We start from the raw sequence: 24,680 nt of genomic DNA on the forward strand, positions 1-24,680 counted from the left end.
ATGTGGGAATATAACAGCTGTGATATTTAAATTCATCTTCAATGATCGATTGCTTCCATACTACATACCATGGTAATGCTCTTGCACACTAAAAACTTTCAGTTGGTTGCTACATAACTGTTTTTGAATAAGCATTCTATCTTTGGAGTCTCCACATATGATCACCCAGAAACCCCTTGTTTATGCGCCTGCAGGTTTCCACCTTAGCTCCAGTGGCCAGACCTCGCATGACCAGTACTTCTACCTTCTTCCCCCGTATGCACCCAGTTCTAACTAGGGTGGAAACTTCACGCAGGAAACGCCAATTTGTCACTCATCACCGTCGACTCAATAATAGAGGCTTGCCACCAGAGTTGCTCCTATTAATCTTCGAGCAAGTTTACGCAGATAGTACGCTGAACGGAGAGTGGATTGCGTGTAGCCCGCAGTCTCGCACACAGTTCCCATTTGCTCCCGCGGCCGTATGCAAGGCCTGGAGAGATGTTCTTGCGTCGGTGCCACGCTTCTGGACACGTATCATCATCAATCTTGACACCACAAAGCTTTCAGATATCAACACATACCTTCATCTCTCCCGAAAGCTCACTTTCGAAATCACCGTCACGCGAGATCAACGAATCCTTTCTAATTCTCGCACAAATAATGATGACGAGGGCGCCCAAGCAGCCGCAGTCATGGCACTGATTGTTCCCCATCTACATCGCTGCAGGGCTTTATGTTTCCAGCTCCTTCGCAGCTCCTCTTTGCCTGCTCTCCGCCATCTGAACGTCACTGCACCTCTCCTTGAACGGCTAAAGCTGCAATGTGGGGTCGATGATGGCGAGCATCCCCTCGTAGGCAGCGAAGTTCCTGAGCAGTGGCGCTTCTACGCTCCAGTGCTTCGGCGCCTCTTTCTCAACGGGCGCAATTTCCGCGACGCTTGCGCCCTTCGCTGGGTCGATTCACTTCAAAACCTAGAGGACCTATGTGTTTCGCGCTATTCCGGTGGTAAATACCCAACAGGAGAGTTGCACCTGCACGACGTCTTGCTTATCGTCGATAGACTTCATCGCTTGTTTGGAATACTTCAGAAGCTGACTCTTCAAGATGTTTCATTTGATGGCATTCTTACGCGACAGGACGGCTACGACATTCAGATCGAAGCTGTGAGCCTGCAGTCCATTAACCTCTCGACGGTCCGTACCATCTTCATGTCTAAGACCGGACCAGCTCCACGCCTCGTACACATCAAGCACGAGCTCTCACCTTGTGTATATCACATTCGCTTGACTCAGGCTGACACCCTCGTGCTGGAAGGTCCTTTCTCACACATGGCTAATGCTATCAATATCTGGGACGGCAATTGTCTTTCCATCAAAAACTGTCCCACCTTCAACGATCGTACCATCCGTGACATTCACCGTTTGTGGGATCCAAACAAACTCACGTCTCCAAACTGGTCCCAACTAAAGATAGACAATTGCACAGAGTTCTCCGCAGATGCGGTTCTGGCCTTGATCGATGCACGCAACGATGCGGTGCAACGAGCGCGAGATAGAGACATCACAACACAGGCCCCTTTCAACAGCTTGCAGGTTTTGCAGGTACATGGCGGGCCTCCCATCTCTCCAGAGGACGCAGAGGCGTTCAAAGAGAGGTTGCTCACCTTCGAATGGCATGAAGCAGCCACAGGTATAACGCATTAGCGGAGTATAGGTATGCGAGGTTTCACATGTCACCGTTGACACACCCTGAGGGCGGGCGTGTTACTTTTTTACTGCAACTCATCTATCAGGAACTACACATTGTTTTGTAGAATGGGCTACTACTATGTAGGGTACGTGGCAAATACTACTCCAGCTCAATTTTTACCAGGAGGGACGATAAGTAGGATAGAATACATATGGGTTGATCTCAATGGCGGATCACCATTCGCTCGAATCCAACCGTACAAGAGGCTCTGGATACTGATATATTACTGTGTAGTAGCAGTCATTCGATGTTACAGTTGACGGACAACTGATATAATTTCCGTTGAACTCATGTATACTTACGTTGCGTGCAGCTGAATTCCAGACTGTCTCTGTCAGTAACTGGGCAAGCAGCGCCAGCGAACACTGACATCCGATCACGAGCCTAGCAGAACTATTGTCGTGAAATTCAGCTTGAGGTCGTGGGTCGGGCCTGAGATCTGAGAGACGGTCCATTGAGGCTCAAGCTCAAGGCCCGGTTGTCGGAGAGTCGGAGAATACCCTCACATAAAGTCACTGTCACGGTGGCGGGTCACCAAGTCGGCGGCCTAGTCTCTTCGTGTAGGTCATATGCTGTGTTATCAATTTTTAGCTCCTCGCAGTGCTACCGGAACCGTTGTCAAATACCTGTGCCCCTACCATAGGAATGGCGAGATATTCGCCCTGGACCCACTGGCAGGAGCGTCGCGGTAATCCATTTGGTTTGATTGAGACCACTCATAGTCTTATCAGATATCTGTCAGCTCAGGCTCACCGTGGCTGAGCCAAGGGTGCGCATTGCAGTTATGATGGACTCCGAGTCGGAGCTATCTGGACAGCCTGCTCCATCAATTTTGATTAAACGGTGATGAAGCTCTGCCGCAATAATGATGGACCTGATCAAGTTGAAACACGAGGATAGAAAGTAACTGCCAGGGCATACCAGGGGGGATAGTATGAGGACCATAACGTTTCTGTTAGTAAGTTTAATTTGACTGTACCGTACGCGGCCTGTGACAGGCTTTCTAGAACACAGCCGGATGTCGCTACTTATCTGATATGAGGAGTGATGGGGCCCTGGGGGCGCAGCCTTAGTGATGTTGACTATCAGAATGATATGCACACTTTCGAAACATAGCACTGCAACTGCAAGTAGTAACGAAGAGTAACAACAGTTACCTGTAGTTAAGTAATATCGTGGGAATTCGAATGATCGTCGAGGAACAATAATGCATAAATTGTCTTGTCATACATAATACCGTGTCCCCCCCTCCCCCCCATCATACATATCCCTTTTCTACAGCAGGCAGGTCCTCTCTTTTGTTATACACGCAGGTCGTTCTTTGTATCATTCAACTATTGACCGGAACAACTCATGTCCGATTTCAAACGGTCCTCCGGCCTTGATTTCAAAGATCGTAACCCATTCAGAGACCAAGACCCCTTCGTCGACGGCGCGGGTGACTATGCACTACCAAACCACCTCCAGCGTAACAAAACAGAACGCTTCCGTCTTCAGGGTATCCAGCAACCTCTTCCAAATGCTGGCATTGGTGCCCCCAAAGTTCCTGATGGTCCTCGAACTCTCGGTCAAAAGTTTGACCTGTGGATGATCAACGAGGGTGGAAAACGCCTCTTTTTCTCTGCTTGGATCTTTTTTCACATGCTTGTTATTGCTTTCGGTTTCATGAACTACCAGCTCAGTGACGACCTCACTGGAGCCCGCGCAACGTTTGGCGTCACCTACGGTAAGCATTCAGATATGTCGCGTAGGTCCCCCTCTAATATTATCATAGCTATCGCTAGATCTGCAGCACTTGTACTACACACCGATGTCATCTTTATTCTCTTGCCAGTCTGCCGAAACTTCATCTCCCTGCTTCGCAGAACACCCCTCAATTCGTTTATCCCATTCGACAAGAACATAACATTCCACAAGGCAACAGCCTGGTCCATGGTTGTCTTTACTCTAATCCACATCGGTGCTCACATGCACAACTTTTACGAGCTCGCTCTCGCCGATCCAGATGCAAATACATTTGGCAAGCGTGTGCTCGTCTTCTTGCAGGCAAACTTTGCCACCGGTCCCGGTGCTACGGGTTGGATTATGACTATTGCATTGGGCGTCATGGTCTGGTTCGCTATGGAGAAAAGGCGCCGTGCTAACTTTGAGAGGTTTTGGTACACACACCATTTGTTTGTGGTCTTCTTCCTCGCTTGGCAGTTCCATGGTATGTGGTGCATGATCAAGCCGGACAGAGAACCATTCTGTTCCTTCAACTCTATTGGTGTCTTCTGGGTGCGTAAAATTTAACAAGCTAATTTTGTGCCATCGCTTGACAACGATTTTTTCAGCGATACTGGCTCATCGGTGGCCTCATTTGGACATACGAGCGGATATTACGTGAAGTTCGTTCACGTCATAAGACTTTTATCTCCAAGGTCATCCAACACCCATCTAAAGTCGTTGAAATCCAAATAAAAAAAGAGAAGACCACTACTCGGGCAGGGCAATATATCTTCATCTCTTGCCCAGAGATCTCCTACTTCCAGTGGCATCCCTTCACCCTTACGAGGTAAGTCACTCCCTAATCGGTTTTGCAAGGAAATCCTTATAATGCCACAGCGCTCCTGAGGAAGATTATATTTCTGTGCACATCCGTGTCGCCGGCGATTTCACCGCTGCGCTTGCCAAGGCCGTCGGCTGTAACTTCGACTCCAAGGATGTCGATGCCAGCGGTGGGAAGGTTATTGGCACGAACACAAATCCGCCGCTCAACCGTGTGCTCCCTCGTATCATGGTTGACGGTCCGTTCGGTAGTGCGAGCGAGGACTTTTTAAATTATGAGACTGTTCTCCTTGTCGGTGCTGGCATTGGTGTCACGCCCTTCGCTTCGTGCGTATCACATCCCTCATTTACTCGATGACATTGACCATATGCATTAGCATTTTGAAGTCCATCTGGTACCGCATGAACAACTTGAACAACTCCAAGCCTACCCGTCTCTCCAAGGTCTACTTCACTTGGGTCATCCGCGACTTTGGCAGCGCCGAGTGGTTCCACTCGCTACTGCAGGCTATCGAAGAGCAGGACACGACAAACCGAATCGAGATCAATATCTACCTTACTGCAAAGATCAAGGAGGATGACATGAACAACATTATAGTGCGCGGTACCCCGTATTCTTGGTAGTTTCTGTACTAATTATATTTTCCTTAGGTCCAAGATGTCGGTGCAGAGAAAGACGCTATTACTTCGTTGCGTGCTCCTACTCACTTCGGCAGGCCAAACTGGGACAAAGTGTTTAGTTCCATGGTTGAAAAGCACCCCGAAACTGATGTTGGAGTGGTTCGTAGCTTGTTGTTACTTTTAACTCATCTGCTCACCCGTTCTTTTTCAGTTCTTCTGTGGCCCCCCAGTGCTCTCCAGGCAGCTCCACCAGATGTCCAACAAATACTCCAATCCCAAAGGCACTCGCTTTTTCTTTGGCAAGGGTGCGTTTCTACTTGTCCTTCCGTTGCCAGGCCTAGCTGACTCGTTTTGTGCAGAGAATTTCTAGGGTAGTTGGATCTTACTCTGCATTCAGTGCTACTAGTACTGTAGTCGGGTTGTTTTTGTTTCGCTGTATCTATGTGTAATACTATGAACATGAACCACGGGATATAAAATGCAGGGGATTACCACTAGCTGTGGGTAGGTATATATAATCCAAAGTAGGGAGTGGCACTATGATACGAAGTATATCCACGAAACTAATGACTTAACTTATTACGAGTTCGTTGCTTTCCTGTGTGAGTAGATTGTCGTGAAGGAAACTCCAGACCCGTTTCAAAACGAATCCGTTGCCAGGCGGAACCTATTCGGATTCTCTACTAACCAAGGCGGCGGTGGCGTCCCCCACAAACTCTCATACGCGTTCATCACGTCTCCTTGGGTGATTGATGGCATGAATGTGATCTCGTGTCGCCCACATGTGCACTGCTCAAGCTCCCCGGCCTCTACGAACGTTGTCTCCAATGCGCAGTAAAGCTCTTTCTTATCCTTGACATGGTACACCTGGCACCAAATCTCCAACAGCTTGCGCACAAAGTCGCCCATGTTGCCCTCGCCGCTATCAACGAGCACTACCATCAAGCAGTCCGCGATCTTCTCATGGTTCCACCCAGAGGGTTGCGCCTCCTCCAGGTCATCGTCCTCGCAGCGCACGACGTCGCGAGTCTTCTCCCATGGTACAGATGCTAGTGCTGAGCGGCTTCGCGCGTGTCGCTTCCGCGAGGTCCATACCACCGGCCGCGAGCGGATGACACGTCCGTCTGCCCCCTTGCGCAACATGACCATAAGGTCAGGATGTCGGATGCAGCCGTTGACAAAGGCTTGTGCTTTAGCGTCGTTGAGAGATAGAGAGCCGTACAGAGATAGGTTGCGCTTCGTCTCCTCCCACACGGGCCCGAACGACTGAGAACCACTATCCGTGCAGATGATGGAATGCCGAGGTGAGGAGAACGGTATGTCGCTGGGAATGAAACCCGCCAAGATCAATTCTTTCGCACCGTCGAAGCCGTATTCGTACTTGATACACGATTGGGAGAGGGCTGTCTCGGAGAACAAGGCAAATCGGGTCATGGCAATGACTTCGTCCATCTGGAGAACTGAAACATAGGCTACTAACTCACGGGTGCATGGTATAGATACGTACCGTCTTACACGCTGTGCGGAGGCAGGAGTAACAATGGTAAATTGCCATCATGTGGCCCCAGGCGTGCAAAGGCCATTCCTCACCGCTAGTCTCCTTGAAAACCTTGCCCCCCAAGACCATCACGTAGTCGCCTTCCCTATTGGCCCGCAGAACGTCGTCCACAGCATCTCTGATATCGTGGACACACAAAGTCTTGACAGCATTCCAGATCTTTTCCAAGGTCACTAGGTCCAGGTTGTCATCATTGAGAAGCGCCATGACACTATCGTAGCTCTGAGACAAGAACATGAGGGCTGGCTCCGTGAAAATTCCGCGGCGCACATAGGCGTATATGACTTCCAGTCGTTCATCGTGGTACCTGGAGGTAGAAGGGGTGCAGCAGTATCGGGCCAGACGGGACCTAATCTTCTCCAGGAATTCCACAGACTTCTCGCGCAGTACCGCCTCCAGAGGATCGTCGATAGCTGCATCCCGGTCGCTCTCTATAGAATGGAAGGAGGTGTCACGACCAAGAGATTCGTCTTCATAGCCTGAGCAGTCTCCTGAATCGTGTGCATCAGGGTCGCGATCCAAGACCCAAAGCGCATTCTGCGCCTGTAGGATGAGTTGATAGGCCCGCGTCTCGACGTAGTACAAGAATCTTTCGACTTCAGCACGTTTCTTGACGAGGGATTCCCAAAAGGCTTTGTGACCAAAGTCCTATTATCCTGCAGGTGAAATCAGGTTCAAAATGCCGCCTAGAATCTCATACCATGTCATTGCTATCATGGTAAAAAAGCAATGCGATCAATGAGGTCAAATGATACGGGAGATGCCTACTCACCCGAAAAAACGCTCGGAGAAGTAGACTCGAGCTTCTATACATCTTCCACCGACACTCAGCGGATGACAGTGAAATAACACTCATAAAGGCATGTACCTGGTCAACAAATTATACTTGAGCCTCAAGCAATCATTCCATTCCTTGAGGAGCGGAAGGGCGGTGCACCCCAGGATTGTCGTAACATCGCTGCACGCCGGGTTATCGACAAGTGTATTCAGCAGTGCATGATGCGCCTTGTAGTTTGCATAAAGCTTCAGTCGTTCCTAGAACGAGATTCAAACCACCGGCTTAACCCCATAGAGTACCGCCACTGTGTGTTTGAGGAACTAACCTCATTGTGTCGCGGGCACCAAAGTGGACCATCAACAGTCGGCATACTACACTGTATACCAGCAGAATATAAGGCAGCGCAAGTGTCGCGCTTTTTCTTGGGCGACTTTGACATGGCGTGAGGTTGGCGTGATCAAGGGAGAGCTGCGAGGCCGAAACCAACGTCCGGGCATCGGTAGTGAGTCACAAGAGTCATGTGATGAGTGACAAACGCGTTAAAATTTAGACTTCCAAAGTTCCATGAAGATTAAACAACGTCCAAGTCAAGGCACGTTCCCCTGCACGTCGTGATATCCTAGGCTTACGATCTTACGTCCTTCGATTCTATCGTCTACTTAGCATGGCAAAATTAATGGTCCAGGTAAAATGCCTGAAGAATTTGTGGTCCGCAGTAGCTAGCTTATAAAAGACGGGCAGTTCCACGTCTCCACTACAAGTTACCATCTGACCAGCCCTGGAACTCCCTCACTTATCAGCTCTCCAAATCCTCTCTTCTTTGAAATACCCTGCTTCCTTTGTGGCCTCCGCTGTCGTTTCCGGTGGCTAGCGCGGGCGGCCGCGCCAACGCCAGACTGGCACAATCCAGTGCCGCGAGAAATCTTCTTCCGTGCGTGAACCCTTTTCGCGCGCTGTGCCGGCGGAGCAAGCTTAATTGCCTGCACCATAACGAAGCACAGATGTTTCTTGCCATTGGTGAAAGATAACATGGAACCTTTTTGTCTGGCTACCAGTAACATGGCATCGAGCATTGCACAGGCACTTCTATCTCACAGCCCAAGTTCCCACGTGGAATGCGCTCCATTCGCTCAAGCCTCAAGGGCAGTGCAGCATGCAGGCAAACAGGACGTTGCAGTTGAAGTGTACTTCTCTGTCGTCATATTCAATCGAGTCTATCGAAGGCCAATGACCGCACGCTTGCAATGACGACATCATGCAATCATAGTTCGCATGACAGGCGGGGGGCAAGATGTCCCAGAGGTGGACCGACATATTAGCCGCAGATATAGAACTCCGCCGACGCCGACTGCAGTCTCCATACTTTTGGCTGGCGGCGCCCCTCGCTCCATACTGAAAGATCAGTGACAAATGCAGGGTGATATCTTACTCAACTACTGAGGGACATTTCATGCCGACCTTCGGGTTTTCATCACCTGCATTCATGTCTATAAAAAGTTGAGTCACCGCACAAAAACACTCCGCGTGTGATATCACCATGCGACTACATTTCAAATATCGGACAAGAGCAAGATAGATTCCCAAGGCAGACTGACATAGAATCACCGCGGATATGAAGTCAAACGATATCCACCAAAATCCCTCAGTTATGGAGTTGCTGTCGCCATGAATGCGAGCAGACACTTGGATCCGGATGGTGCAATACTACGACAGCGGAGTTTGGTGGGGCAAAGAGTTACCCACGCAACCCTAGCGCCTGACTCATCTGTTTTCCGTCCATGATTATCCCTTCCAGCTAGGACACCGACTATATCTACACATTGTCGATTTGGAGTGGTGCCAGGTCCAACTGACTTCCGGTGTGTAATCGAGTGCAAGGGTTATAGGATATACGTCTGTGTGGTCCAAGGTTTCACACAAGCCTAGGTTTCATGCGGTACGTTGTCCAAACCCACAGTAGTACCAGCCCAAAAAACCCACCCGTACTGGAAATTGCAGGTAAGTCTCACATGGGTAAAGAGTTATTCATCCTTCAAAGCATGACCCAAGACGAGGGCGAGGGAAATTGCAATGCATTTGCGATGTCGCTGTTCTTATTTGCTGGAAGTTGAGATGCCCTCGCTCATTGAAATGAGGTTCCGGAGAACGGTGCATTAGTAAAAATAATTAGACATTTTACATTACGGAAATCAAAAGGCATCCGTGGTTTCATGATTTCTAGCCCGTATAACCGGTACCATAGCCGTATAAGAACGGGTCGTTACTGTAGTTGAAGACAGAGCATCCGCGGTAGACAGTCTGATTGCATGAGAAGCACCAGTTGTTAGTGGAGTTGATTGTAGTCCACTAAACGAAGCCGTGAGCGAGAAAACATACGCGCTGTAAAGAGCAGCTCACAAAGAGTTGTTGAATAAAACTATCAAGCGTGATGCTTGTGTTGCCGAACATCTTGAGTTGACGGAACTCGCTGTCTTGAGTACCGTTCTTGAACTTCATGCTGACCTCATGCTGACCCTGCGAATTCTGCGACAACTCAAGAGCAACGACAGAGGCGTAGTTGACTGTGAACTAGTATCAGTCTGCAGTGCTGAATTCATACACTAATGAAACAATACTGACCAGTACCAGCGATCTCGGGGTCAGTCACGGTGGCATTCGTGACGTTAAACAGACTGATGAATGGCTTGTAATCGATTTCCTGAATATTTATCTTGACTTGGTTAGAAGGTTTTGTCATGTTACCCAAGGCCCAGATGACCTCGGGTAGAAGTGTGCGAATGGAAACTGCAGCAACGTTAGTCGGATGCATTTTCAGCATCAAATCTACACCTACTTTGGCCGATGCCATTTTGCACGGAATCGGTGAAGACATTGTGTTGGAGCCAATCAGAGTAATAGCGCGCTTGCTGGAGGAAGGTGGGAGGTAGGGTTTCGTAATATGTCTTGTTATATGTGTACTGGACATTGACGTGGTCATATATCTGCGAGACGATGTGGGCTCAGTCTGATGGTGTTCAAATGAGCCTCTTACATTCCACTGAAAATTTTTGTTAGAAAAGCTTTTACAAATATAATGAGGTGACATACCATATTCGTGAAGTTGTTACTGACACCCCCCAAGTAAGGTTTCAAGGCGGTCAAGAAGGGCGCGGCGGTGCTGGACATGTTTAAGAATGTAGACGAGACGTAAATTCTGTCCAGGTGATATTGGAAATACTGTTGCCGGGAGTTATGAAATGACGTCCTGAAGGTGCAGATTTTCATACCTCGCAATCCATCCAGCTTGTGAGAGATGGACTCTGCCAAAATTCCAAAGATTCCACTGTAGCACATAAGTTAGAGGAGAAAAGAGCAATTCTGACTGACTTGCCTGGAATATACTGGTATCCCCCAAGAGGAGGAACGACCGTTGTACCATTCGCCAAAGTTATCTCTGACTTTTTTGTGGATGGATAGAGACCCTGAAGTAGAGCATACGCAGAGTTAAGGATGACATTTCCTCCACCAGCGTCTGCGCGGACAGCCAGCTGATTGATGTTTGCTACATCAGTACTGATATTCTGGATGAAAGACGGCGAATCTGAATTGAGATATGTGTTACGAAGAAAGCTCCCGAGTTCATATTCTTGTTGCTAGAGACTCGTGAGCGAGATCCAGTATTATAACAGAGTTCTCACCTCTCCAAGAGGGGTGATGTATGCTTGGGTAGAGTTGTATGTAGCTGGGTCTTGGTAGTATGCCGTCCTGTCGCCGTGGCGAGCCAAAAGAACAACACCGATGAGCCCCGCTGTGGTTGTAGTGTTGACCATGGCTGGAGTTGTTGGACCGGTAGTGATGAGGGCTTCAGCTTCACAGTTGTCCACTTTATACCACACCAACGTGGATAGCCATTCGAAGATGCCGCATGTTGAGTATAGCGCTATCCAAGTTGAGCGCGCCAAGACAGATACCGCCACACTTAGTACAAAATGGTATCGATCGAGTCAACACTTTGAAGGAATGCTGCGAAGTCCCAAGCGCTATAACATAACATATATTGAATTGTCGATGTACTGGAGCCATGTGTCAAACTGCGGATCAAGTTTTGATGTCGCAAACTCACCATCACCGCTCGGTACATATGAAATATCAGCGCGTTTTGTGCGGATATGCTTCAAGGCTGCAGTAATCAATGAAGCAGATGGAGCATAGGTCAATACACATATGGGCGGAGTCTTAGTAAAGAATACGTACATCCATGCCAATCTACACTGCATGTTGGAGAGTCGAGGATAAACTTCCTAATCGCACGAGTGCCTATGCAAAAATGCCTGATAGCTCCTACCCCGGTGACAACGCAGATCAGAGTGGGCTGTGAAACAGTAAGATTCCGGCGTAGCGTGCGCGTAAGCCTTCGCGCTTAATTTCTGACTCCGCTACGTCGAGCACTGGTCAATCCCTCTTTGAGGCCAACCGTTGGCAGCTGGTCACCAGTCTAGCTACCCTTCAGGCTGTTCAGTTCATTTGTTTATTCTTTTGTGAAATAAGAGTAGGGCTGATAGGCTCGCGGGAAGGATATCATGATTGCCTGGCATCGCGTGTGTCTGTAATCGACAATGTTGACCGGGGTAATGAATCAAATTAATCATAATGCGATGAGCGTTGCCAATCAGATTAATCATCTAGAGTTGCACTAGAGTGAGTACCGCCACTAGACTAGTCACCGTGCTATGCCAAACCTATGTAGTGTACGACGAAGGGATATTCTGACTCCGAAAAGCCCGGGGTTATATCTCCGAGGGGGCCAAGAGCACATACTACACGTAAAATAGGAATCTCGCCTTCAAAGTTCAGCGCCGTGTATACTACCCAGATGGATCTAGTCCGGCTCTTGGCAATGGGTAGCTTCACCTATATGCCGATGCGTGCCTCAGGGGTCCATGGCGCTCGATAAATTCGCATCGTTACGGGTGCCACATGAGGGCGGGCATCGGCGTTTGCTAGCTATGCAGTGCAACCAAACGGAGACTGGTCACTACGTGCTAGCTAATCATTATTATGGCTAGCTGCTCGTAGAAACACTAGTTGATGAGACATTCAGTCGCATCACATGACGTGCCGCCGGCATTCAAAAAATGATGGTTTGAAGTTTCTCGGCCTACGACACTTGCAGTCTCTTTTCCCCATGTTGCTGGGCTCCGTGTTCGACAAATTTTCCTGTCGTTCCCCAGTCCCGAATGAGACCTTTGAAAGGAGTAACGAACCGTTTCGTTCGAGAATAGTAAGCATTCTATAATCATCAAACTGAATTTGATACTCAAGGGCGTCACAGAAATCACGGAAAAGTTCTTGATGTATGAACATTCGTTCCTGGAATGTTCTGGCCAGTGTTGAGATACTGATCGAAAGGTCTTCTTCCACACCATCACCGCTAACTTGTCATCTGATTGAGTTTCCCCTTCGTTCACTCGTACCTGTCCCAGTCCATAAATGCGCGTTGCCGTAGTGACGTGTGGCGGACAAAAATCGAGGGCAACAAACAGTGGATGCGCATCGTGCAGTTCCGTTGGATTTCGAGGAAAAAGGTAGGCGAAACAGGGTGTACGTTTTCTGCTCCGTGGGGTCATTTTCCTGCCAGCGGCAAGCCACGTGACGTGTCAGAGGCCTCATGTTGCAGCACTAAGAGGCTGCTCAACCCCTTCCCAACTGCTGCCTCGTGTATTACGTCCAGACTAAAAGTTTATTCTCGACGGTTTTATTACACCGAGGTTTGCTATGCAGAACATTTGTCTGCTTTGTCCGCCCCTATTCTGCGTGGTGTTGCAGTTAGTACTAAACAATCAGATGCTCCAAATAGAGAACGTAGTGTCAATGCAATCATACCTTTTGACGGCACCTGTCCAACCCGCTTGCACAATATCATGGGGCACTTTACTTGCTGCTGAGTTTCAGCACTTGCACAGTCCTGATGTGGTCATTGCTCTACGTACTCCAGTCATCACCGCATCTCTTGCTCTCGATTCAGCGGCTATGCGAGCCCCAAATTGCAAAGCCATGTCTTCACCGTGGATTCCAGCATCTATCTTGCTCGCCGTTTAGAGAAGCTGAACCGCGCTAACGTCCAGCCATGTATTCGTCGACTGGCGCCACGCTATCGCACACTCTACAACAACCTCTCATCGAAAAACGTGTAATGCACTCGCATACACTGTCTTGTCAGTATTCGGAAAGTGCTGGGAAGTCTGTCAAAGCCGCCGCACGATGTCACTATCATCCCGCCCAACTTCCGTCCCGCCTGCCTGCCATCAGTATATTTACCTTCATGATCCCTGCGAGTCTCTCACGCTTGCCTGTCTGTCCACTACTTCCTCAGTATTTGCTCAATTCCTACTCACCTGTCAATTCCATGTCGTTGTTCTGCAGATCACACCCTACAGCTCCCATGTCCTCCCTCCAGGTGACTATAACCGTGACGGCAAGCTGACAAGGATGACGAGATTAGCATGACGGTTGACATAAATGACGTCATGCATGATGGTGACTGATGTAGTGGTCGCAAAGATGCTTGACCGCGCGGAACTTTCCGATCACAGACATGTCCCCAGACTTTGGCGCGGGGTTTGCACAGACTTCATACAGACTAGCCATTTCCTACATATCCTCCGCATAAAGCTGTTTGCTGTCAAATTCTGGCTCATGAGTTTATCGTGCTTGTTACCGAACGTCTTTCACAGGAAATTGATTGTCTCGCGCTCTGTCAATTAATGACATATCAGCCCATCTAAGGACCCAACACTGGCAATGGCGATGTTGATGGGTCTCGCGTATATCAAATTATCTTGGGGCGCAGGCAGTTGTTGCCATGCGCAGCCTACAAGAGGAACGCTCCACTGGCAAAAAGAAGGCTACTGACGAGCTCGGAGGCCAGTCTACTATCGATGTACAATTTTTCAGATCAGATGCAGCACTACAAGTTTCGCGATAGTGTTCGAGTCTAATCATCTTCAAATTCGAGTTCTTAGCAGATGACTGTTTGCTACCAAGGCGCCAATCCATCCACATATCTTAAGTCGGGGACTGGCGCTTTGCAGCAGCACTATGATGCCAGCAGCTCCTCACCGACTCGGAAAGCCACTGAACGAAAAGGAGCGGCGGAAAAGTTCGTGAAAGCCGGTCAAAAGGGTACTAACGGCTCCGAAAGAAAGCTTTCCCAAGTCACACCAGTTGACTCGAATGTTTCCCTGGAAGCAACATGAGTTCTAATGTATATTTATATAGTAACGCTTCAAGAAAGAACACAGTTCGTGTGTCGGTTGGAAGAATGAGCGCATCACTCCACCCCCGCTCCCACTGCCTTCAAGGAGTTCTCTCAGGCTCTTTTCTCTACCCTGAATTAATAAATGTTGGCGCATATGATAGAGATATTTATGTTAGTCGTACGCACGACGCACCCAGCGGATAGGATTCAGCAGTACAATATTGTTACACTTCGGAGGCGACGTCAATTTAAGATCAGCATTCCTGTCACATCAGTGCTGCACATGTCGCGTATCAGATATTCACTGTATAGTATGTTTCTTCTTTTCCAATTTTTGTCCTTTGGAAGTTGTACTTTATGTACACCATGAAACCGGAAGGAGGTTAGTGTCACCGCCTGGATCGGCGTTTCACCAAAGTAGTAGTGACATAGCGATGACACGGCAATGACCAGCAATGACATGGTGATGACACGATGATAGGTGACGAACGGGTGCGGGTAACTTTGTATCATTAACTGTTTGAGTGATCGTCAACACCTCGCTTACACCAATTGAACATCACCTTCCCTGATAGTCATTTTCGCCACCTTCCAATTCCGTTAACCAATGAAACTTCAACTTCAGCTTATCAGTTCTGGTTTCAGATTGATCAACATTAGTACTTCTCATCGATATCACCAGCCAGCTAGTGCTGCACATGTGCGATGGCACACGGAGTTACCACTTGCGCGTCCGACGTCCGACGTCCCGATTTGACTCAGCTGACCATCGTGCGTACCCCCATCAGTCCGCCATTCCCGCCGGTCGTTTTAGACGTGCCATGCGCTAAGATGAGATGACTTTGTAAGTACGCGCGATAAGGTGGATTCAGGCTATCAAGGCTGAAAACTATACGCGTACATACCGTAATTACTTAATGACTCAGCAGCTTGGCTCCATTTGACTGGCTGAGTACCAGTTATAACTTGAATGACGATGGCTGTAGTCGTGCACAAGGAAAGTCTCCACGTTTGTCAAGTCACCCGAGGTAGAGGTTCACGACAATTCGTGAATGATGTTTTCCCTGTTGTCATGCGGGAGAGCATACACGTTCGCGACTCTTGAAACCATCCTTGGTACAAACGTGACCTCTTACCCCTGAGTCTGTCTGTGTTCTTTCCACAGCATCCACATAGGCGCCATAGAAGACCTCGAAGGCGTCAAATGTGTGAGTATCTTGCTAGATTGGAAGTCTGAAAGTTCCGACCGCAAACTCATCTTATTTCAGTCAAGTTCGCTGTCTGTGAACTTTCGGCGAACAGCTGTGCTACTAATAGCTTCGAGTTCTGTGAGCGCGGGGCATACATACACGCTTGGCACCCCAAATATTCGTTCTCCGCGAGATCGAAGAAAAAATCCTACGATATAGATCCGCGAAATCAATTCTGGCACAAGGACGGAAAGACATTCCACTGCGGACCGTTGAGATGCTAAGGGGGTGACAATTTGTGAGCTGGCCGCTAAAACATAGTCAACGCAGATGTTGAAAACAACAAAGAAACAAAACTCAGTTGTACGTGTCCCCTCATGTTGTGGGTGTAGCACATCTACTCTATTTTTTTCAGCGACACTTTTATCCCAGGGATAAGATTTAGGCCTGGCAGCAAAATCCTCGGGTTGATCGAAAGAGGCTGATAAAAATGAAACCAGCAGCTACCCAGGGTAAACTTGGAATTTGTCAAAGGCAATGGACAGTGCCTTGCATGTGAAGACGACGTGTATCGCGTGAATTTGTCGCACACCGCAAGTCGCGGAACAACATCCAATCAGAGGCTGTTCTGAACAAATGCCATGTTAGGGATTGGTCGAAATCAAGCTTAAAATAACTTGGCACAATTATTGAGTTCTTCCAAATAAGGCAATTCCTGGCATTGTAATTTGGCGGGATGTTTTCAACTCATGCACGCGGTAATTGTAGCATGTGATTGCCGATTAAAATTGTGTGGTATACTTGAATGTCGTAAGTACTAGGAACGTTCTCTGCGTGATGTACAGCGCAACTGTTGATCAAAGACACGGCTACCGTCGGAGCCTCGATTTTGCACCATGGTTATGATGCAGGCCGTTCAAGGCGCTGCTGTCGTGCTGGCGCAAAGCAAGTGAGTGTCAAATAGCCACGATCTCATTGGCTAACCTGGCCGCCGGTAACTAACGGGGGCGCGTTCCATCCATCATCACTTCAGCCTCTGTCCAGTGCAATTACAGCCTTTTTCTAATGTCTGATCATTGGCTCCCTCGTGTCCGTCATGTTCCTATATAAGCTCCCTTGCTCCCATATTTTCTTTACTGCATTCATCGTCCACCCATTAACCAGCCATGACCTCAACTTACCAGGGATCTACCAGTGCTACCACAACTGCAGTTCCCCTACCTGGCAGAGATGCTGGGTCTGACAACAAACCACAACCAGTCTGGTCACTGGAATCAAATAGAAGCTCAAGTCCACCACTCTCCGAAAAATGCGACAAATCTGGCCGCCAGGGTGGTGTTTGTTGCAAGGAGCTCAAGAACGCAGACGATAGAATGCTGATAGATCCTGATGTTATCCGCGACATGTAAGTTTTCCCCTTCCAAGTCACAGCCTTCTATCTGCGTTTTCCTTACAAGTCACTGACATTCCTTCTATAGTATCATTGGGTTGTCGGATGGCTTGACTGTTCCCTTCGCGCTGACAGCTGGTCTGTCTGGCTTAGGGACTTCAAGGATTGTTGTTGTCGGTGGCCTTGCAGAAATTATTGCTGGTGCCATATCCATGGGAATAGGTGGTTTCCTTGCATCCAAGGCTGAACGGGATCATTTCCGGTTCTTGCGACGAAACACGTACTCACGGGTGATGCGGAGTTGCGTTGGAGAAATGGAGAGAGAGGTATACGATGTTCTGGGTCCCGTCGGTGTCGATGAACCGACCTCCCAGGCTGTCACGAATTGCCTGCGGAGGGCGGAGGATGAATCTGGGTTTGACGCAAGTACATCCGCACCTGCCGATGCGGAGAAATCATCATTGGGGATGAAGAGCGAGTCTGGGCTATCAGCCTTCTTACTCAAATTTGGAGAGGGGCTAGGTATGTTCATCTTGTCATAATTCTTTCGTTTGATGTGGTTCTAATTGTCGCTACCTTTTACTTCTTTAGAGGACATTCCGACTCGCAGACTATACCTGTCCGCGTTCACTATCGGCATGTCATACCTCATTGGCGGCATCATCCCCCTTATCCCATATTTCTTCCTTGCTCAAGCACTTGATGCATTAAAAATTTCTTGCATAATTACTGGGATAGTTCTTCTCATATTTGGTGCCGTCAAATCACGAGTTACGGGGGCAGCGAGGAGTATTTGGGGATACATTTGGGGAGCGATCAGTACGATGGCTGTTGGCGGATTCGCTGCCGCTGCAGCCTACGGGTTGGTTATCGCAGTGGAAAGATCGTCTATATCATAGGCACTAATATTTTCCCTGTTGATTTTGTGGTCTTATGGTGTCTCCTGTACCGATTAGATTATCTGCTAGACTAACTAGTACGTAGTTTATTGTTTTCCAATTTTGCATGCAATAACTAGTACATAAAATGTATACTTGACGTTTTCCGCAAGCCGAGTCGAACTTAATTATTTGGCGGCAGTGTTGTTGGCAAAACTGGCTAGCGCCGATCGATATCCTCGGCAAAATTTACATAATAGAACTCCCAGATGTAACTTAGATCCGATACAACCCTGACATTGCTGTTGCAACGTTGAGACTGCACATAATCTTGAAGCATCCTTCGCGTGGGCACCTTCGCTCTCGACCGAACCTCGTGATGACCTTCCGGGTCTTAGTACTGGTTCAGAGATTATCTCGCCTGATGTCATTGGTGGCGAATTTGCAGCTCTCGAAGTGCTGAAAACCGAAGAAGTTCAGAACATTAACGAAGTCGAAGTGCTGGAGGGAAATGCTTTTGATTTTGACGAGTCGGATCATGTCGAACAAGGAATGATAACACACGCTATTCTAGGTGAGGCTGAGGTGATTAATTACATTGGCGAGGATAATGGAGATGGGAAGAGGCATCGTCGTTACTGAGAATTTCGTACACATAGTCTACATATGGCTTACTAACTTTGCCCCTTACACGGTTACTGGGCAGGACTCCTAGAGTCACCGTGAAGACCCCGAAACGGGATCTCCACGGCAGTGAAGGTTAAACGGTTGCCCACGATTTTCACTGTCTGTTCGCCGTTCACTATAAGTCGCTCAGCCCGGGATTGTTGCCAAGAACCAGTGGGTGCCGTCCGAATCTGCAATTTTCGCCTTCCAAATCTAGGCCTTCAAAGCTGCCAAAAAAATCTGATCGGACATTCCAGTGTGATTCCTACCCGCCTCGTGTTTCACCCACACAGCGATTAGAATCATGCTTGTACAGACATCCGAATCAAAGGTCAACATGCTTGCTGAAGATGACTTCGGGATTGTCTATCTTATAGAGAATGCACAACAGTTTTGGTCAGGTGCGTTCTATCACATATTTTAAATGTCTCCTTGGGACATGGAAGAAGGCTCGAACTTACAATCGAGGGCTGTCAATCTGTATTTTCTAGAGCTTGACGATGTCCTTCGAGTTCCGAGCGATGGCTCTGCCACGTTATCCATGTTAGACACTGCACTCAGGAGGTTTGTGTCCCTCTGCGCCTCTTATCACGGTCAGCTTCGCCATGATCGCACAAGTCGCTCTTCATGTGTTCAAATGCTTTATGTCTGTTTCCAGAACAGTTCCTTCAAAGTCCCATGCAGCTGGAACATGCATGCAATCTTCTGCTTGACTCCGAATTGTTCGTGTTTCACTCTGAACGGATGTGCGAGTTGGTCATCGAGGATGTCAAGTCTGTGCGCAAAACTTTCACATATCACTCGTCCTGTGCTGAAGCTGTCTTACAGAAAACAAATCCTCACTCACAACTCATTCTATACAGCGTACTATTGTTCCACGGTCGCCGTCAATCGAACTTCATTCGCTCCCATAAGCATTGGCAACCCCTAATACCGCTTCTCATGGATCACGTTTTGGTGGAAATAAACCTAGATACAGAGGACATCTATCTTGGGGCATCCTCCATATCAAATGGTTCCGGTTCACGCTCCAGCTTGGTGGTTGGCCATATACCTATAGAGGCAAAGTTAAGGGGTCTGGGCGTGAGGCTACTCTATGAAGTGTGCCGGGTTCAGAAACTGTCTTTACATGATCTGAGTATGTGATCCTGTTACTTCGATGATGATCTGCTTTTTGACCAATAACCCTGCGCAGATGTTTTCAACGATCAGTTTCTCGATAATTTGTTTGAGCTTGTAGAGCAGACTCGATTTATGTCCGATGAAACTCTGAATTACTCCATAATCAAATTGATCGTGAGAGTGCCGAATTTCTGTGAAGATTACACCTAATTTTGTTGTCAGGTTGCATTGAATGAGCAGTTCATGGTAGCCTGTTTAAGCAATAATCAACATTCTGGAGTCAAGGAGCCAGAATTGCAAAATCGAGTGCTCAACGTTCTTATATCTCGTCTCGGATCTAGCAAGACTTTTGGTGAAAACATGATATTCATGCTCAATCGTGCTTGTGAGTAACTAAAGGCATCGTCGAGTCACTGACTGATGTTTGTTTAATAGCGCGATCCGCTGAAGACCTGTGTATGCAACTTCTGGTGCTCAAGCTTCTTTACATTCTTTTCACCAACAAAGCAACGTCAGAATATTTTTATACAAACGATCTACGTGTCCTTGTGGATGTCTTCTTGCGCGAACTGGTCGACCTTGATGAGGAGAGTGAATCTGTGAGTCTTGCAGTATTGCACTCGGAAGCGTTCCTGAATGTATTCTTCACAGCTTCGGCATACCTATCTTCGTGTTATGCATCCACTGCTCACAAAGACACAAATGCGGGGTGTGCCATATAAACGTCCGCAGATTGTTATTGCCCTTGAATCCCTTATTCAAAATGGAAATATCCGAGACATCAACCCCACAACGAAACGTTTGGTTGAACGATGTCTCGGAGGGGAGTGGTGTGTGCAGCTGCGAAGGACATCACACGATAAAGATGCACTCAACCGCCAAGGAGATTTTCGACACAACAGCCCAAGTCACGACATCATTGCGTCCACGACGCAAGATACTGTGTCTTCTCGAGCACCAACTTCGCCGGACGTGGAGCATGACCCTGCTTCCAAGGCGCTGAGCTCGAAGCTGAAGGTTATAAAGCACCATAGAAGTGTTGAAAGCATACACGGACCTACATCTCCGCGGCTACCCTCCCCAAGGTCGGTGAAAGCAGCATACATGCGTTCTAGCACAGACAGCACAACGAGTCTAGCGGCTGCAACCCCCACTGCATCTAGACAACGAGAGAAAGCTAGTTCTGTTGACGATGTCACTAGTACTGTCACACTCCATCCAGAGAAGAGCGTTTTCGCGCAACAATCCAGACCGTCTTCGTCTAGTTCTTTGAACATTCCTCCGACTGCATCTGTCAACCACAAGGTTCGAAGGCCGGCGCCTGCACCGCCCAAGAGAAGAAAGCCTCCTCCAGTGCCTGTCGGAACAACCAATAGCGGCGCTACAATCACAGCCATCGCAACCTCTGCTTCTACTCCAGTCCTTGGTCAGTTAGGGAAGAGCAACAAGCTGGTGTGCCGCCAACTGTAGCTTATAAATCATCGGTGAGTATAAGTGCTCGTCTGTATGAGCCTTCCTCGACATCTAGGTTTGGCTGTTTCAGCAGGAGTTTCGGAACTCTGCTTTACACTAGCCGTTCTTTTCTCACTCGCAAGCATTGTCTCGTGCATTGATCATTCGCATCTGGACCCTCCATCTCATAGCTAGGACACTCACATTGGATACAAAATGTACAGCTTCCTCACAGCACTTATTTAAACCCTTCGTTCATCATGTCCCAGGATTTATCTCATTTGATTGCGTTCTTGAATTTATTTCCTAATTTTCTTGATTTCTTACTCGCATTTTCTTGTAAGCACATTGGGGCCCAACATCCTCATTTCAGGAAGTGTTGTCCTGTCCAATCTTCACTCAACTGCAGGTTGTTGGCGGCCATCCGAAAATTGCTGACGTAAGCACAAATCCAAGATGTCTCCGAGATGAAAGTTCTCCGAGGGCTCAGGCTGGTGAGCCGTTAGCGCGTTAGCCATAACCCCTCAGTCTCCTGCAACTTCGAGATAACTCTGATTTTTGGATCGTCATCAAAATGGCAGATCAAGCAGGACCCTCGAGACTGAAGCAGTCAAAAAAACCACAGAAGAATGTGAAGCACGGTTTGCGTCTGGCGAAAGCCAAAAGGCTCTCAGAGAAGCAGCAGATTGAAGCTTTGGAACGTGCAGTGATGGAATTCGTGAGTTATTCAACTCTCTGCATTGTTGCACGCGACTTCATCTCAAGGGCGGCTCAGGAGCCGCAAGACAGTCTTCAAGCTTTTTCTGATCTTCCTATTTCTGAATTCTCGAAAAAAGGTGTGATATAAATCTCACCGAACGCGACTGATCGTGACGTGTTCCATATTCAGGACTCAAAAAGTCGTTCTTCGTTAAAATGACAGAAATCCAAGCAACCAGTATACCAGTTTCTTTGAAGGGCAAAGATGTACTTGCAGCTGCTCGCACTGGTAGCGGAAAAACTCTCGCTTTTCTCATCCCAACGCTGGAGATACTTTACAGAAGAAAATGGGGGCCCCAGGATGGTCTAGGCGCGGTGATAATATCACCGACGCGTGAATTGGTACGTCCTGCCTAGGATTCCTTGGTTTTTCAGTCACTTGATATTTACATCACCAAGGCTGTACAAATTTTCGACGTCTTGCGTTCCGTTGGAGCTTTTCACGCATTCTCTGCAGGGCTCGTGATAGGCGGAAAAAACCTAAAGGATGAGAGGGACCGGCTTGCTCGAATGAATATTCTGGTCGCTACGCCAGGTCGACTGCTGCAGCACATGGATCAGACATTCGGATTCGAGTGTGATAACTTGCAACTTCTCAGTAAGTTCCGGACCGCGCACCCTTTCCAAGGATTAACCATGCTTGTAAAGTTCTGGATGAAGCGGATCGCATACTAGACATGGGATTTGCCAAGACATTATCCGCATTACTCTCTCATCTTCCGAAATCACGCCAAACTCTACTTTTCTCAGCTACGCAAACCCAGTCCGTGTCGCAATTAGCTCGCTTGAGTCTCAAAGACCCTGTCCCTATCGGCGTGGATGGATCCGGCAGCTCATCAGCTACTCCCAACTCCCTCACGCAGTACTACTCCGTCTGTACATTGGACAAGAAGCTTGATGTTCTATGGTCATTCATCAAAACTCACCTACATTCCAAGGTCCTCGTCTTCTTGTCGACTGGGAAGCAAGTTCGCTTCGTTTTCGAGACTTTTTGCAAGATGCATCCTGGAATACCGCTACTACATCTACATGGGAAACAGAAACAATCTGCTAGACTAACGATGTACTCTCGATTTACATCTTCCCAACATGCAGTACTATTTGCCACTGACATAGCTGCACGCGGTTTGGACTTTCCTTCGGTCGATTGGGTTGTGCAGGTCGATGCTCCAGAGGACGCTGACACCTACATTCATCGAGTGGGAAGAACGGCGCGTTATGAGAGCTCCGGAAGTGGCTTGCTACTTCTCATGCCCAGCGAGGAACAGGGTATGAAAGCCGCACTAGAGAAGAAAAGTATCAAGATCGACAACATCAAGATTAGACCTAGCAAAACCCAGAATATACAAAATCAACTCCAGAAGCTCTCTTTTCAAGAGCCAGAGATCAAGTATCTCGGGCAACGTGTATGTTTCTATTCCATGTCTGCGGGGTGAACTTTGTTGCTCATCTGGAGGTTCAGGCTTTCGTTTCCTATGTCCGTTCTGTCCACCTTTACAAGGATAAATCGATATTCAAAGTCGACGAGCTTCCTGTGGAGAAATTTGCCGAGTCTCTTGGGCTGCCGGGCGCGCCAAAGATCAAGTTTTTAAACAGAGAACTTGTAAAGAAACAGAAGAACTCGTCTCGAACGGTGGCAGCTATTCAGGCCGAAATCGAAGCGCAGGCTAAGCAAGGGTCTTCTGATAACGAGGATGACTCTGAAGAAGCTTCTGTGCCGTCCGATGACGATGCGTTAACTAATGCTGCTCTTGCCTCAGACTCCGAGGTTAAAGATGATTCAAAGCTTTCCATGTCTACTAAAGTATGTGACATTTCGTTCATTTTATTGCTCCTAACTCGGGTATTGCAGCCTGGTGTGCGTACGAAATACGATCGAATGTTTGAGCGCAAAAATCAAAATATTCTTTCTGCGCACTATTCGAAATTGGTTGATCATGGCGACGCGGTTGATGACGACGAAGACTTCATCACGCTCAAGCGCGCAAATCATGACTTATCTGATACCGACGCGAACCCGGAGATAGACAACCTGTCGAAGAGGAAGCTCAAGCTGTCCAAGACGAAACGTGCAGTTGTCAAGTATGGCCAATTGGGACACAAGTTGATATTCGATGACGAGGGGAACCCTCACGAAATTTACGAAATGGTGGACCCTGCAGAATTCTACAAAGGGGGTCTGAAAGAGGTGAAGGAAGCTGGCCAGGCCTTTGTGGAAGGGGAGAAGGACAAACTGAAGGGTGCAGACGTGGTTGATAAAATGGAAGCCAAGGAGAAGAAACGCGAAAAGAAACGCAAGCGAAAGGATCGTGAGAAAGGTGTAAGTCCAGTGTCTCTTTGTTGCGAGATCTTGTTCAGAATGTGTTTTTCAGGTTGAGCGCGATGATGGGGGAGCTATTGCGGAACTTGCACCCTCTAATGAGGACGGGTATATGTCCCCCATATTTGACCTGCCGTCCGAAGATGAAGTACAGGACGCGTTGTCGCTACCGCCACTCAAGCGGAGTAAACGTTCAGCTTCAACCAAAACAGATTCCGATGGCCTTGAGGACGAGGAAGAACTTGCACTTCGGCTGCTACGTAATCGCAGATAGGGTCAAGATGCTGTACGTATACAGTTCATTAGAAATCTATATGCTCTCCAGCACCCAATAAGCAGTGCGGGCATGGCTGCACTGTATTCTCATATTGTATATATCGCTGACGACATATTGATCAAGGATAATGAGAGAGCGAACATCCTGAAGTTCC

The 24,680-nt window shown here is 48.1% G+C and overlaps 7 protein-coding genes across 7 annotated transcripts; 5 read left to right on the forward strand and 2 right to left on the reverse strand.

The window, feature by feature from the left end:
• Nucleotides 1–227: 227 nt before the first annotated feature.
• On the forward strand, nt 228–1,685 carry HD556DRAFT_1447229 (uncharacterized protein; the record flags this gene model as incomplete). Its single annotated transcript, XM_041307230.1, has 1 exon — nt 228–1,685. One exon carries the CDS (start codon nt 228–230, stop codon nt 1,683–1,685), a length of 1,458 nt encoding a protein of 485 aa, XP_041156287.1.
• A 1,399-nt stretch (nt 1,686–3,084) lies between these two features.
• Nucleotides 3,085–5,269, forward strand: HD556DRAFT_1447230 (NADPH oxidase B; the record flags this gene model as incomplete). The annotated part of the gene is made up of 8 exons (XM_041307231.1): nt 3,085–3,457; nt 3,506–4,008; nt 4,065–4,285; nt 4,336–4,605; nt 4,656–4,875; nt 4,930–5,058; nt 5,111–5,204; nt 5,259–5,269. 8 exons carry the CDS (start codon nt 3,085–3,087, stop codon nt 5,267–5,269), a joined length of 1,821 nt encoding a protein of 606 aa, XP_041156288.1.
• A 180-nt stretch (nt 5,270–5,449) lies between these two features.
• Nucleotides 5,450–7,337, reverse strand: HD556DRAFT_823936 (uncharacterized protein). Its single transcript, XM_041311737.1, has 4 exons — nt 7,326–7,337; nt 7,158–7,263; nt 6,407–7,105; nt 5,450–6,351 (listed from the first exon to the last, which is right to left on the reverse strand). Exons 2-4 carry the CDS (start codon nt 7,158–7,160, stop codon nt 5,539–5,541), a joined length of 1,515 nt encoding a protein of 504 aa, XP_041156289.1. The 5' UTR covers nt 7,161–7,263; nt 7,326–7,337; the 3' UTR covers nt 5,450–5,538.
• A 2,062-nt stretch (nt 7,338–9,399) lies between these two features.
• HD556DRAFT_1495270 (phosphoglycerate mutase-like protein) lies at nt 9,400–11,044 on the reverse strand (the record flags this gene model as incomplete). The annotated part of the gene is made up of 8 exons (XM_041308863.1): nt 9,400–9,581; nt 9,633–9,796; nt 9,855–10,019; nt 10,069–10,216; nt 10,323–10,451; nt 10,502–10,557; nt 10,606–10,867; nt 10,913–11,044. 8 exons carry the CDS (start codon nt 11,042–11,044, stop codon nt 9,453–9,455), a joined length of 1,185 nt encoding a protein of 394 aa, XP_041156290.1. The 3' UTR covers nt 9,400–9,452.
• A 5,418-nt stretch (nt 11,045–16,462) lies between these two features.
• HD556DRAFT_1399520 (VIT family-domain-containing protein) lies at nt 16,463–18,215 on the forward strand. The gene is made up of 3 exons (XM_041303793.1): nt 16,463–17,067; nt 17,141–17,574; nt 17,644–18,215. The coding sequence occupies exons 1-3, from the start codon at nt 16,829–16,831 to the stop codon at nt 17,949–17,951; spliced, it is 981 nt and encodes a 326-aa protein (XP_041156291.1). The 5' UTR covers nt 16,463–16,828; the 3' UTR covers nt 17,952–18,215.
• Nucleotides 18,216–18,682: 467 nt separating this feature from the next.
• Nucleotides 18,683–21,579, forward strand: HD556DRAFT_1399525 (uncharacterized protein). The gene is made up of 9 exons (XM_041303794.1): nt 18,683–18,997; nt 19,088–19,189; nt 19,255–19,373; nt 19,425–19,734; nt 19,792–19,892; nt 19,941–20,103; nt 20,154–20,317; nt 20,370–21,202; nt 21,262–21,579. Exons 1-8 carry the CDS (start codon nt 18,901–18,903, stop codon nt 21,186–21,188), a joined length of 1,875 nt encoding a protein of 624 aa, XP_041156292.1. The 5' UTR covers nt 18,683–18,900; the 3' UTR covers nt 21,189–21,202; nt 21,262–21,579.
• On the forward strand, nt 21,571–24,664 carry HD556DRAFT_1399529 (DEAD-domain-containing protein). The gene is made up of 8 exons (XM_041303795.1): nt 21,571–21,888; nt 21,946–22,006; nt 22,060–22,271; nt 22,329–22,527; nt 22,578–23,335; nt 23,392–23,733; nt 23,782–24,249; nt 24,302–24,664. Exons 1-8 carry the CDS (start codon nt 21,745–21,747, stop codon nt 24,521–24,523), a joined length of 2,406 nt encoding a protein of 801 aa, XP_041156293.1. The 5' UTR covers nt 21,571–21,744; the 3' UTR covers nt 24,524–24,664.
• The last annotated feature ends 16 nt before the right edge of the window (nt 24,665–24,680 follow it).

This window comes from Suillus plorans (assembly GCF_016647745.1).
Source record: "Suillus plorans strain S12 chromosome Unknown HD556scaffold_61, whole genome shotgun sequence".
NCBI classification, from domain to species: domain Eukaryota; kingdom Fungi; phylum Basidiomycota; class Agaricomycetes; order Boletales; family Suillaceae; genus Suillus; species Suillus plorans.